This window comes from Lycium ferocissimum, chromosome 11, assembly GCF_029784015.1.
Source record: "Lycium ferocissimum isolate CSIRO_LF1 chromosome 11, AGI_CSIRO_Lferr_CH_V1, whole genome shotgun sequence".
Classification (NCBI taxonomy): Eukaryota; Viridiplantae; Streptophyta; class Magnoliopsida; order Solanales; family Solanaceae; genus Lycium; species Lycium ferocissimum.
Window position 1 is genome coordinate 58011830 of NC_081352.1, and position 14610 is coordinate 58026439.

The window sequence follows — 14610 nt, forward strand, 5'->3', positions numbered from 1 at the left end:
AGCTGGTATATAAGATCATTGGAAGGCATCATCTAAAAGAATTGATACGTTGAAGGTGGAAGAAAATAAAATACGTCTCGCTGAAAGTTATTTTCACACACGATCTTCCAAGGAATGGTGAAAAGATATTCAAGAAATTCAACTGACACTTTAGCAGATTTGTTAACTATAGCATGGTCAACCTCAACATTTGAGAAACTGATATACAAGATTTGAATGTGTCATCTCCGAAGTATCAAATGATGTTATTATCAGGGCGAGTAAAATGCGTGTTGCACTCTTTTTTCCTTAGTCGAGGTTTTGTCCCACTAGGTTTTCCTGGCAAGGTTTTTAACGAGGCAGCCGATAATGCATATTACAAGATATGTGTACTCTTTTTCCTTCACTAGGATTTTTCCCATTGGGTTTTTCCTAATAAGGTTTTAACGAGGCATATTATCTAACAATAGACATCCAAGGGGGAGTGTTATGAAAATATTAACGTGTGGATGTCTATTACTCCTCTACATATAACTCCCACTACTTCATGTTCATAATTCTTGTAGAAGTAACCCCCGTTACTTAATGACCTCTACTCCGACACTTTATTTCTATAACCCCCAAATAGTTCTTGCCCATGTTTATATTGCACACCCTTTGGTGTTCTCAATGTATTCCTATATATAGTTGGGTTGTATGTAATAGTTGAACACACTTGAAACACATTTGGATAAATAAGAAAGCTCTCCTCTCTTGTCTCTCTATGTCTATTGTTTTCATTCTTTAATATTGTTACTTTTTTAACTTAATTTTACAACATATTTTTCTATATTTAGCAATAATTTAATTTTAAAATTTCTATTTTACCCTTAATGAAATAATTTCTAACAATATAAATTTCTGTAACTTATTTTAGACCACAAAATTTCCTTTTTTCCCTAAGGTGTCCAGTCAAACACGCCGATTTATCTTACTCCCCAAGAAAAACGTTTCGTATACACGTAATCGTCTTTTTTTTTTTATAAAAAAAAAAAAAACGTGTATGTACCAACAGAAAGAAAAGAAAAAACACGAAACACCAAATCTATTTATTCCATACGAATCAGATCAATAACTAGTTGAGAAATACACCATAAGCCCTATTCAATATCCCTTGAAAATATGGGAGCCGACATTGAAGAAAACGAGTTGAAGAAATTGGAATACCTCTCTTTAATTTCTAAGGTATGTTCTGAATTGGAAGCACATTTAGGGTTTGGTGATAAGGTTTTAGCTGAATTTATAACTGAACTTGGTAGAAATTGCTCTACAGTAGATGAATTTGATGCTAAATTGAAAGAAAGTGGTGCTGAAATGCCTGATTATTTCGTTAGAACATTGCTTACTATTATCCATGCTATTTTGCCTCCTAAAACGAAGGAAAAGGAGTCGAAAAAAGACGAGGATGACTCCGAGTTTTCGGCTTTGAAGATTAGAGATAATAGGGAGAGAGTTAAGGAATTGGAGAAGGAGATTGAGCTTGAGGTTAAGAGTAAGACGAGAGATAATGGGGAGGAAGAAGAACGGGATAATAGGAGGCGAGATTATAGAAGAGAAAGGGGTAGAGACAGGGATAATAGGGGTAGAGATCGAGATAGGCATGATTATGATGATGCCAAGAGTCAAAGGCCTCCAAAAACTGAACGAAGGCGCAAAGATAGGGATCGGGATGATTATGATGATGGTAGAGGTGAACGTAGGGCTCCAGAAAGGCGTCGAGATAGGGATAGTGATGGTTATGATGATGGTAGAGGTGAACCTAGGGCTTCAGAAAGGCGTAGAGATAGAGATAGGGATAGGGATAGAGATGGGATGGGTAGGAGAGATGAGTATGAGCAAGACAAGGATGGTGATGATCGGAGAGATAAGAGGAAGTCGAGGAATCATGTGGATGAGCCGGAGTTGTATGAAGTGTATAAGGGGAGGGTATCAAGGGTGATGGATTCTGGTTGTTTTGTTCAGCTGAGTGATTTTAGAGGGAAAGAAGGTTTGGTGCACGTTTCACAGCTTGCTACTAGAAGGGTAAGTAATGCCAAAGATTTAGTGAAGAGGGATCAGGAGGTTTTTGTGAAGGTTATCTCTATAAGTGGTCAGAAGCTGAGTTTGGCGATGAGAGATGTTGATCAGAATACAGGAAAGGATCTGTTGCCGTTAAAGAAGAGCTCAGGCGATGATGGGATGACAACAAATCCTTCAGGCATGAATGGTGAGGGCTCTAAGACCAGGGTTGGCCTGTCAGGAATCCCGATTATAGAGCAGGAGGATGTAGCTCCTTCACGTAGACCGCTGAAGAGGATGAGTTCGCCTGAAAAGTGGGAAGCGAAACAGCTTATTGCTGCAGGTGTTTTGGGGATGCAGGAACATCCCATGTTTGATGAAGAAGGGGACGGGATGCTATATCAGGAAGAAGGTGCTGAAGAAGAGCTTGAGGTTGAGTTGAATGACGACGAACCCCCTTTCTTGCAAGGGCAGAGTCGTTATTCAGTTGATATGTCCCCTGTTAAAATTTTTAAAAATCCTGAAGGGTCATTGAGTCGTGCTGCTGCACTACAATCAGCTTTGATAAAGGAGAGAAGGGAAGTAAGAGAGCAGCAACAGAGAACAATGCTTGATTCGATCCCAAAGGATCTGAACAGACCATGGGAAGACCCAATGCCAGAGACAGGTGAGAGGCATCTGGCACAGGAGCTGAGGGGTGTTGGTTTGTCTGCCTATGACATGCCAGAATGGAAGAAGGATGCTTATGGTAAAGCCTTGACCTTTGGCCAGAGGTCCAAGCTATCCCTACAGGAGCAGAGGCAGAGTCTTCCTATTTACAAATTGAAGAAAGAACTGGTTCAGGCTGTCCATGATAACCAGGTCCTGGTCGTCATTGGTGAGACAGGTTCTGGCAAGACAACACAGGTTACACAGTATCTAGCCGAGGCAGGGTATACAACGAGGGGGAAAATTGGCTGTACTCAACCTCGTCGAGTGGCTGCAATGTCAGTGGCTAAGAGAGTTGCGGAGGAATTTGGTTGTCGATTAGGTGAAGAGGTTGGTTATGCTATTCGTTTTGAAGATTGTACTGGGCCAGAAACTGTTATCAAATATATGACTGATGGTATGCTTCTGAGGGAGATCCTGATTGATGATAATTTGTCCCAGTATTCAGTCGTAATGCTTGATGAAGCACACGAAAGAACAATTCACACTGATGTTCTCTTTGGTTTGCTTAAGCAGCTTATGAAGAGGAGACCTGACCTTCGTCTAATTGTCACATCTGCAACTTTGGATGCAGAGAAGTTTTCTGGTTATTTCTTTGACTGCAACATCTTTACAATCCCAGGAAGAACTTTTCCAGTAGAGATACTCTACACAAAGCAGCCAGAAAGTGATTACCTTGATGCGGCTTTAATTACTGTTATGCAGATCCACTTGACAGAACCTGAAGGTGATGTCCTCCTTTTCTTGACTGGTCAAGAGGAGATTGACTATGCTTGCCAGTGTCTCTACGAGAGGATGAAAGGACTAGGTAAAAATGTTCCTGAACTGATCATACTACCTGTCTATAGTGCCTTGCCCAGTGAAATGCAGTCCAGAATTTTTGATCCTGCCCCCCCTGGGAAGAGAAAAGTTGTTGTTGCTACAAATATTGCTGAAGCTTCTTTGACAATTGATGGTATATATTATGTTATCGATCCTGGCTTTGCAAAGCAGAATGTCTACAATCCAAAACAGGGGCTTGATTCACTGGTTATTACTCCTATTTCACAAGCATCAGCAAAGCAACGAGCAGGGCGTGCTGGACGAACTGGACCTGGGAAGTGCTACCGTCTGTATACTGAAAGTGCATTCCACAGTGAGATGTCCCCTACCGCGATTCCAGAAATCCAGAGGATAAATCTTGGGAACACGGTTCTTATGATGAAAGCAATGGGTATTAATGATCTTCTGTCGTTTGATTTCATGGACCCACCTTCCCCTCAGGCTCTCATATCTGCCATGGAGCAACTTTACACTCTTGGAGCACTGGATGAAGAGGGGCTTCTGACGAAACTCGGAAGAAAAATGGCAGAATTTCCATTAGATCCTCCTTTGTCCAAGATGCTTCTTGCTAGCGTGGACCTTGGCTGTAGTGATGAGATCTTGACCATCATTGCTATGATTCAAACTGGAAACATCTTTTACCGACCAAGGGAAAAACAAGCTCAGGCAGATCAGAAAAGGGCCAAATTTTTTCAGCCTGAGGGTGATCATCTTACCTTGCTTGCTGTTTATGAAGCTTGGAAAGCCAAAAACTTTTCAGGTCCATGGTGTTTTGAAAATTTTGTCCAGTCACGATCTCTTAGGAGGGCACAGGATGTTAGAAAGCAGCTGCTCTCCATCATGGACAAGTATGTATTTCATTTCCTTTTCCATATTTTTCATTCCAAGCCTTGTTCTTTCTTACTGTTTACTTATTAACCTTCATTGACTGTTAGCTTAATTGACTTGGGCTTATTTTGTGGATCTCTGTGCCTGATGTTTATTAAATTCCTCCTTTAGGTTAGAAACTTATATGGTTGCGACTCAATTCTGAATCTTGCTTACTTGTGCAGGTATAAATTGGATGTTGTGAGTGCTGGAAAGAATTTCACAAAGATCCGGAAGGCTATTGGAGCAGGTTTCTTTTTTCATGCTGCTAGAAAGGATCCTCAAGAGGGTTATAGAACTCTAGTTGAGAACCAGCCAGTTTACATCCATCCTAGCAGTGCTCTTTTCCAAAGACAGCCGGACTGGGTTATTTATCACGAGCTTGTTATGACAACAAAGGAGTACATGCGCGAGGTGACCGTGGTTGATCCCAAATGGCTTGTTGAGTTGGCACCAAGATTCTTCAAGGTGGCTGACCCAACAAAATTAAGCAAGCGCAAGAGACAGGAACGTATTGAACCTCTTTATGATAGATATCATGAACCAAACTCGTGGCGTTTGAGTAAACGACGAGCGTGATGTCTCTCTTTTTTTTTTTCTTTTTGGGTTCTGTGTTGGTTCAGTGAAATGCTCACTGTTTGTTTCTGTAAAAGTGACATATTTGGTCAATCTATAACATAACTTTTGACAATTAGAAACGTAGATTGTATTGTCGAAAGGACGAACATGGTTGCTTTACATCAACTGTACCTCATGCGTATCGCTTATGTAAGTCCCCACGTGTCTTTATTAAAATCATTGTCTCCCTCATGTCTTTCCCTTGGTTTATGGGTTTTGGTTTTCTCCGTTCTCCTTCTACTTCATCTTTCATTTTTCTTCCATGTTTCCTCTGCCATTCTAACTGATGCTTTTTTCTTCTTTAACACTTTGCTCCAATAGTAGCTGGTAGTCCTTCCTTATAAAAAAATAAAAATAAAAAAAAAATAAAAAAAAAGTAGCCAGTAGTCCTTGTTGGCTAATTTTGTTGATTGACAAGTTTGTCTGAGATTTGACAGCATTTTCCCCTTATGCGATTTCATTATTTTTTGTTATCCTCGGCTAATTCTTAACTGTTTTGGATCGATTTAGATTCTGTTTCTTGCATCTGCATTCTTGGTTGGACAAGTTGTATTCAGTTAATATGTATTTTCAAATGTTAATGGGTTAACTTCAAGCTGCGAGAAAGATAGTTTGCATGCTTAGGGGGAGAAAAAGTATCAAACCGAGGGAGAATCTGGACCACCAGTACAAACTTTGGTCCTAATCGAGAAAGGAAAAGGTAAGAGAAGGGGCAATCAAAGAAGGAACATCAAAAAACTGTTGCCGAAGTGATGCAGACTTGATAGCCGAACATTATAATTAGGTATCAACCAATATCTAACATCTATTTGTTGGTTTTTATAGCTTTTGATTGGGTTGCAGTTGCTTCCATGGTTCCATACTAAAAGGGGTGCATGCGTATAGGATAGAGTTTGTATATGCAGTTTTTCCGTTGTAGCGAAAAAACATGTCAGTTTTTGTGCTCAAATCACTGGTTTTGCTACATCAAACAGATTTCCTTCGTTCTGATTCTTTTGGTGCTACTTTATTCTGCCTCTTTACTTGCAGGAAATTAAGAGCCGTGCTCTTAAGGTTGCAGTAGTTGGAACCCGCACAAATGTTTCCTATAGTATGATCTGCTATTTGCTTTCAAGTGTAGAGGTTTGCTTTCATTTGCACATAACATCTCTGATAAAACTCCTGTTCAAGCTTTTAAAGAATGGTCCATTGATTCTAAGGAGCCGTTTGGACATGGTTTGAAACCATGTTTGGACATGTAATTTGGATATCTTAAGTTGTATTTTCTCTTATAGACATAAAAACCCCACAAGTTGTGAAAAGTATCAAAACAGTCCCAATTCTTATACAATCTTACCAAATGAGCAAGTCATAGTTCATAACAAAATTAATACGCTACTAGAAGGCCTTTCCAAAAAATACAACATTAATTGATCAAACTTTAGTTCAATAAAAACGAAAATTTAACCTGAATAGTGATGTAACTACTCTTTAATATAATCCTCCCACATGGTAGACATAAATAAAGGTTGGTGGAAGTTAATGCGGTTGGTAAATGGTTGGAGGGAGTAATTGTTAAAAATATTTATCAACTTATGGGTCTTTTTTTATAAAATATAAACTTATGGGTCAAGTTTTATATTTAAAATTTTTGAAACCATCAGATGAAATGCATGTCCAAATGCTGATTTCATCTCATGATTTCAAACCATGGTCTCAAACCGCATGTCCAAACACCTACTAAGTAAATATGATAAGAATCTGTTACAGAAGTTTAACTCATTTTACTAAGAATTTTTTTTCCTTATCAGAAAAAAAAAATCTAAGTAAATATGAGTTTAACTTCTGTAACAGATTCTTATCATATAACACTATGAGCTGACTGATAAAGTTCTTTAGCAGTTCTCCATTTCAGGAAAAAAAATTCTTAGTAAAATGAGTTAAACTTCTGTAACAGATTCTTATCATATAACACTATTAGCTGACTGATAAAGTTCTTTAGCAGTTCTCCAGTTTGTTTATCTTTTTCTCTGTTTTTTGTTTAATTTCCAATTTTCTTTGTAGGTATTAATATTTTAGTATTAAACATGCGAACTGTAATTGCATTGTTCATAGACTATAGTAATGGTCAGATTATTTATGTGGATGCCATTGCCTTTGTAATTGATAAGTTCTCCATACAACTGATAGTATTTACACTTTTTCCTAAAAACTTGACTATTTCAATGGGCAAGTAAAGAATAAGCAGTAACTTATATGGTACGGCGAGGGAAATGATGGTATCATCTTTTACCAGTTTCTGTCATTGCATGACAGTTAAAGTCTGATAAGTAGAATTCCGGATAATGAACCTTCACATGCATTTGAAGTTCGTGAGTGTTTATCATGTAGAAGTTCAGTTTTCAGAGCTTATTTTCTGTGTAGCCTTCGATGGATCATGTTGTTCATGTCCAAAAGCGTGTAGTTTATCAGTGCCCGCATTATTTTGACTTATTTCTTATATGGTGTGTCAACTCTATTTTTGTGGTAGGAGATCTCTGTGATAATTGTTATGCGCTTTAATTTGGTAATATTACAACTATATAGACGAGAGAGCACACACATGGATGTGTGTTATTAGGTGGTGCTTTCCCGATTTAGGCTAACTAATAGAAGAAACGAAAAAAAAAAAAAGATATTATAAGATACGGACCCTGCATTTAAATAAGCAGCGGAAAACAGATACTACTTTTACTCTATAGATATGCTTTCAATGGCTTGTGTTGGGGCTGCTGCAAGTAAATTTTATGTTAATTACATGCTAAATGGCATTAAATAATTGCTAATAATTACTAGAACTTGCAGAGATAGTTGTTATCCTCAATGAGGGCAAAAGAAAAAGAGAAAACTATTAACTTGAGAACTTAAGTTGACAAAATTTTGCTATGATGTGTCAAGAAGATCACATTTTCAAAAGAAGATCACATTTATCTCAGTGCAAAAGAGTTGCTTCGCAATTAGATTCAACAAGCATAGAGCAAATCGTTTCATATAGATCTCTTACAAGTTCTCTGAATCTTGGCACATGTTGAACTGTGAAGAGAAGGTTTGATCCACCTTCCGATCTCTAAGTTGAGTTGACTTGTCTAAGATGGGGGAATTTACATACTCCATCTGTCCCAATTTATATGGCACAGTTGGAATTTCGAGTCAACCAAGTTTTTCTTGACAGTAAGTTCTTTATATGCCTTTTAAATATTTTAAGTTGTCAACGATTGTGGTTTATAGTACTTTTATGCAGTTTTCAAATATATAAATTTATTTTGAAAAACTTAAAGCTTCTATGTCCGAATTCACGGTCAAAGTTAAGAAGTCTGAATCTTGAAATTCCAATTGTGTCACATAAATTGGGCTAGAGGGAGTACTGATGAGTTCTGGTGGAGCATTGGTTTGACCACGGTTGGTGCTATTTCTGTTAAATATTCAAGAGTATTTGTTGTTAATGATCCTGGAATTCTGAGTTGTGTGTGTAATTATTGCCTGAACCAATTTTTCAACCAACAAATAAAAAGACATCAGAAAATTTAAAACGTGATTATTTGCTGAACTCAAGGTTTAGACAAAGAATATAAGAATTGACAGTTTAGATAGTGCTAGAACCTGATGTCTCATGATGTGCTTATTTTTCTATTCAACTTGGGCTTTACACTAGGCTAACTCAAGGATTCGAAAACTTTGTTGTGCCTAGAGTTGAAAAGGCTGCATACTAAGCGGACATGCTTTGCTTCTGTTGATTTCTTGCCTATCTAGAGTTTCTGATTCTCTAATTTGTTTCACTACTGTATATCAGTTTAAATGCTTCAAATCAGAATCTCCAGGTGAAACGTTTCATCTGTGCCGAGCTTCTGTTGACTAAACCTTCTTATTGTGAGATTCCTGTAGTCAGAATCTCCAGGTGAAACGTTTCATCTGTGCCGAGCTTCTGTTGACTAAACCTTCTTATTGTGAGATTCCTGTAGTCAGAAGTGTAAGAAGGGATATACGTCACATGGAGAGATTATCAATTAAAGCTAAACATATCTTGCGAACAACTTAGAACTACTTCCATAGAAATATTCATAACAAGTACCTTCAACCACTATTTGTTTTGTTTCATGTGGTGTGTACTTAGGCTGTAACTTCCGGAACTTCATTTAGGCATACAGATGAACATTATAATACCATTAATGTTTAAGATAAAGTACTTTAGGAAGAATTATTTAAGTGAGATTCATGATTATTCATGGTATTGGATTTGGATGAAGAGTAGCAGGTACTGGGAGCTAGTATACTTTTAGGATTTACTGTGGTTATATTAGTGATTAGTCACCCTACTGTTTGGGTTGAGCATATCTATCTTTGTTGCAGAACTGTTGTATATTTTACCTCTATTCTTGATAGGTTATATTTACCTCTATTCTTTAGGTTGGAACTAAAAGAAAATACGGCGTTCACATCCTTATCTTGCATTGCTATCCTCCTTTTCTTTGAACTGTTTGTAAAGCACCACTTAAGCGAAAGCCATGTGTCATAACTAATCGTTAGACCACGTCTATTAGTTGCAGCTCAAGCTCCAATTGCAGAAGTTGTAGCTACAGCTCAAAGTTTATTTTTGTTCACCTTAATATAATACATACTAATAGCTCAGTGTAGTTCTTGGATTTAGTTATACCCAATCTCAGCTCTCAACTTAAAAAGTGTGAATCAGCTCAGAATTGTGAAGTTATCAAGAAGCTTAAAGTGAATTAGCTTGACGGTGAACCCTCAAAAAGCTCACTGTGCAGTGCATGTAGCTCAATCCTTTTCTCCCAGTTGCATATGTATGAGAAGTCCTGCGTAGTGTATGTTCATACATCTGGATTTTGTTGCCTGGGAAGCTGGTAGGTTGTCCAAATTGTTAGGATGTATTTGTACGTATTAGCAGGTTTGCAAATTCCAGAACTGCTTTTGGCCATTTCTGTTCTTGAGGCTTACCAACATTTTGTTGGTGCATGAAAGCTTCCTGTTAGCAGTCGTTTGTTGTTGCATGTATGCTTGCAACACAACTCCATGTTGTCCAGGGACTCCATCAATTCTTTGTCCCATGAATGCTTGTGTTTTGAGACATTGTCATATTGCTGGGAAAAGATAGTTGCTATATCCTCTTCATTAATTGTGCAAGAGATTTACAATTAAGTCATTACCAAGTTTTTGTGCCGAGGGTCTACCGGAAACAACCTCTCTACCTCCTAAGGTAGGGGTAAGGTGACGCTTTCTTTTCCAGCACTTTGTGAGATTTGTGTGATGTTGTTGTTGTTGTTGTTGTCACTACCAAGTTTTCAATCAAAGAACTATTAATGTCCATCATAGCTATTTTAAGTTATACAGCTATTTAGTAATGGTATGTTTTTTCAATCACCATGAGTTCATGAATCATGAGTGTGCTTGTTTTGTTGGGCGATGGAACATCATTAGTCCTCAGACTGGTTAACATTCCATTCAGTATTTGATGAATTAATTTCGGGAGAAATTTTCAATTACATTTATCCGTTTTACTCAAGGTTCTGGATTCTGTTATACTCCCTGAAGCATCGTATCCATAGCTTCAGGCTTCAGCCTTCAGATACTTCAAGCTTGACTATGTAGGTGCATTATGAGTTGGGCCAGCAAGATACTAAAGCAACGCTAATTACTCCTAGTTAACTTAGTAGTATTTTTGAAAGTAAATGGAGTATATAATGCAATAATTTAATCACTACGAATTCCAAAACTAATATCCACTATTAATTAGGAGAATCAGAAATCAGTAGATCAGACTCCAAAGGTGAAAAAGGAAAAGGTTGTCCTCTTGCACGGAAGGATTTTTTTTTTTTTTTTTTTTAAATGGTAAAAACTTGAAACTCAATTTTTAAAAAGTGACTCCATTCGTTTTCTTTTTACTTGTTCACTATATAAAAAATAAATTTTTATTTTTATTTGTCCACTTTAGCATATCAAGAGAAAGACAATTTTATTTTTGATGTTTTACCCGTAACATTAATTACTCATTTCTCAAGTCCATTAAATCTGAAGCTCATATATCAAGTAGTATCATATCAGACTTTTTATTTTTATAAAGTTGATACTTCTAATATATGAAGTTGAAATACAAAAATTAAATAAACTACTACAAAGGTGAAAAATCAACAGAAAAATAAAGAATAAATAAATAGGCATGCTTGGCAAAACGTGGAAAAATGATAAACAAGGCAAGCAAATCAGGTAAAACTTTAGGGAGTCATTTGACTGCTAGTTAGAATTATGCAAGTATTAATAGTATAGGAATTAGAACTATTAATAAAAATATTTCTCAAATAATTTATCCAAACACTAACTAGTGTACTATTTTGCAAAACATTTTTAATAAGCAGTACTACTACTCAAAACAAGCAATTACAAGGTCACTATAACTGCATTAACAGAACTAAAACGATTTCCTGCTACCAAGAGACAAAGCTTTCTTCAACAATGCTTCACGACCTGGAAAACGATTGCCACTTTCCGTTACAAATTGCTCTTTCTTGACATTATAATTATCAACATTTCCTCTTCTATCTGTGACATTTGGATCACTCTTTCTCCTCTGTAACCTTACCCTTTCCCTTCTCCTCTCCCTATTATCTTTTTCACTTTCTTCTTTTGTATCGAATGCAATTGGACCCGTACTCTTCTTATTGTGCGAATCCATTATTAGCCTTGGTATTCGACCACCCTTTGATGTTCCAAGCAATTCAAAATCAATTTTACTCCAACCCAACTTATCTTCATTATCCCAACCAAATCTTGTACTAATTTCCAACAACTCAGAAACCGCATTATTCTTTGTTCCTGGTGACACGTCACCGTTGAGGAGATTTTGTGCAAATTCCCATTCAATTCTGTCGTTATAAATAGGGTCAGATAACACTTGGTCAGCAAGTTGGGCCCACTCTTCAAAGTCACGTGCACGGAGATTCTTTGTCACCCATTTAAGGTATTTGGATGGAAGTGTTCCAAGCATTTTACCTTTGTGTTTACCGAAATCTATGATTCTGTCTCGTGCTGGGATTTGTCTGGACACAATTGGTCTTGAAGTTGCTGAGATTGTGAAAGAAGTAATGTTCTTCCTCAAGGACTGTGAAGATGGGGGTAAAGAAGAATAGGAGACATTGAATGAGCAATGTGGGATTGGATGAAGATGGGGAAGATTCATTTCTGAATGGGAGAGGCGAGACAATACAAATTTTGTGCGGATAAGACTTTATTTTTCATATACTCAAAGGGACCAAACGGATATTTCCCTTTTTCCTTTTTTCTTTGATTTGCGAGTACTCTCCTCGACTCAAATTATTTATCTGTGCTTACTAAAAATAGTTATCTCAAATTATTTATCATTTTAAAAGTTATAGACACAATTAGTTATTATTCTTCATTTTATCCATAGTAGAATTTTGTCTTTAATAGAGATAACACACAGATAGAGTAAACATTTAATGGAGAGAGATTATAACTTAAACATAAATAAGATTAAAGTTAGTCAATTGCCTCTCCTAATTAATACTCCCTCCGGATAAAAAAAAGTGTCCACTTAGCTTTTTTTTTTTTGGGGTAAAAAAAAGTGTCCACTTATTAAATTAAGAAACAATTAACCTTATCTTTCTAGATTTGTTCCTATTAAGTGTTATGTGATCAAATCCTAATGCCTATTTAATTAGAGGTAGTTTACTCAACTTACATATTTTTTTTCTTGCAGTGAGTAGTTTCTTAAGGGGTGTGCACATGGCTAAGTGGATTCTTTTTTTGATCCGGAGGGAGTATTTCCTAAGGGTCGTGTAAAGCAAAAAAACAACAAATAATTTGAGATGAAGGGAGTAATTGATATTGTTGGGATTTGAGAAGAAATTATTGATCCTTCCATCTCAACATTTAGTCACTAAAAAAAAAGAAAACTTTTCCATATTTATTATAATTCAATTTTAAAATATTCATTTTATCCTAATTAGACTCGTTCGTTTACTTTTACTTGTCCACTATATTAAATATAAATTTTCACTTTTACTTGTTCAAGTTAGCATATCAAAAGAAAAACAATTTTCTTTCTTGTTTTACCCTTAATATTAATTGCTATTCCTAAATAAATTCCCAATCCATTGACACTACAATGTTAATATGGTAATAATATGTGCTTCATTTATTATTTCTTAAGGCGAGTGCAAAAACCCATTATTGACAAGTTTCTTAAGGCGAGTGCAAAAACCCATTATTGACAAGTAAAAGTGAACAGAGGGAGTAATTTATAGCCACATAATTATCTATGCCTTATTTTAGACAACAAATTTCAAAACTCTTCTTTTATCTCGAACGAATTTAAAAAATCTTCCTTGAGGAAACAATCTCTCTAACATTACAAGGTAGTGGTAAGGTTTGCGTAACCTCTACCCTTCCCAAATCCCATCTAATGGGATTATACTGGGTATGTCCTTTTATTTCCTACACTTCATGTACGTCAAATACCTGCACGTAAATGTATACTCCTTTCGTCTCAAAATATTTATTGCCCTTACTAAAAATATTTTTGTCTCAAAATATTTATCGTTTTATTTACCCAGGATAAAATTAAGTAGCTTTTTTCCATTTTACCCTTGTATTAATTACATCAATAGGCGATTTTGTGAGTTCACGTACCAACATTTAAGAGGTTTCATTATTAATGGAGTAAATTTTTATTGAGGAGAGAGAACATGATGAAATATGTTAAGAGGGTAAAATAGTCAAAATGCTATCTTTATAAATGCTTTTTTAATGTGAGTGTAAATGAAAAATGTGATAAATTTTTGAGATTGAGGGAGTACGTTGAAAGTAAAATTTGTAGATTTATATCTTACTTGTTGAAATGTAGTCCTAGTAGTATCAAGTTATTTTACTTTATGACCTTGAATGATCAATAAATTGATAAAACTCATTTTATCAACTTTTTCGTTTCTCTTTCAACATGTACTGTACTAGATAAAGGAGTGCCAATCAGTTTAGGGAAAAAAGGTAATCCTCAAAACAAAAAATACAATAATATCTTCTATTCGATTTATTAAAACACTCAAGGAGGAGTAGTAATTAGTTGCTTTATTACTGCGATTTCAAAATCTCAATGTATTTGGAACTTTTTAAATTAACCAAATTTTGTCAGAAAATTAACTAGTCGCTTAGTGATTACAATAACTTTGCATAAAAATACTAGCACTACTGATTACCATATTCCCGAATCTAAATATTGTCGATATATTATTCTTCATTATGTAATTAAAATTTCCAAAATGTCTCCTGAAATTGCTTAAGATTTCCCAATAGGAAATGTGAAGGACCAAAACAGAAAAAAGTATCAAAAGTGAGGACCTCTGTGTAAGTTTGACCTCCATCTAAAAGCTTGGAAGAATTAACTGAAGGTGACTAAAAAGTCTTCAAATTACTAAAGGTGACGTGTGGGGTCCACCACACATCAAAACCCAATTAAATTTGGTATTAAGGAGATTGGGGTCCAAAATGTAATTTTTAAAACTTCTTAATCTTTTACAAGCTACAAAAAAAAAC

The 14610-nt window shown here is 36.0% G+C and overlaps 2 protein-coding genes across 3 annotated transcripts; one reads left to right on the plus strand and one right to left on the minus strand.

Moving 5' to 3' along the window:
• The first annotated feature begins 1038 nt into the window (after window positions 1-1038).
• LOC132037653 (probable pre-mRNA-splicing factor ATP-dependent RNA helicase DEAH5) lies at window positions 1039-5208 on the plus strand. 2 transcript variants are annotated; one of them, XM_059428198.1, is made up of 3 exons: window positions 1039-1708; window positions 1772-4394; window positions 4599-5208. In XM_059428198.1, the coding sequence occupies exons 1-3, from the start codon at window positions 1141-1143 to the stop codon at window positions 4990-4992; spliced, it is 3585 nt and encodes a 1194-aa protein (XP_059284181.1). In that variant the 5' UTR covers window positions 1039-1140; the 3' UTR covers window positions 4993-5208. The 2 variants fall into 2 exon arrangements, with proteins under 2 accessions (XP_059284181.1, XP_059284179.1); XM_059428196.1 differs by having other exon boundaries at window positions 1039-4394.
• A 6262-nt stretch (window positions 5209-11470) lies between these two features.
• Window positions 11471-12298, minus strand: LOC132038524 (uncharacterized). Its single transcript, XM_059429178.1, has one exon. It carries the CDS (start codon window positions 12236-12238, stop codon window positions 11471-11473), a length of 768 nt encoding a protein of 255 aa, XP_059285161.1. The 5' UTR covers window positions 12239-12298.
• Window positions 12299-14610: the final 2312 nt, after the last annotated feature.

Bases quoted from the DNA above. Each gene is read 5' to 3' on its own strand.
- LOC132037653 (XM_059428196.1), top strand. From the start codon at position 1,141: ATGGGAGCCGACATTGAAGAAAACGAGTTGAAGAAATTGGAATACCTC. The intron at 4,395-4,598 runs GTATGTATTTCA...TTACTTGTGCAG, and splicing joins CTGCTCTCCATCATGGACAA to GTATAAATTGGATGTTGTGA.
- LOC132038524 (XM_059429178.1), bottom strand. From the start codon at position 12,238: ATGAATCTTCCCCATCTTCATCCAATCCCACATTGCTCATTCAATGTC.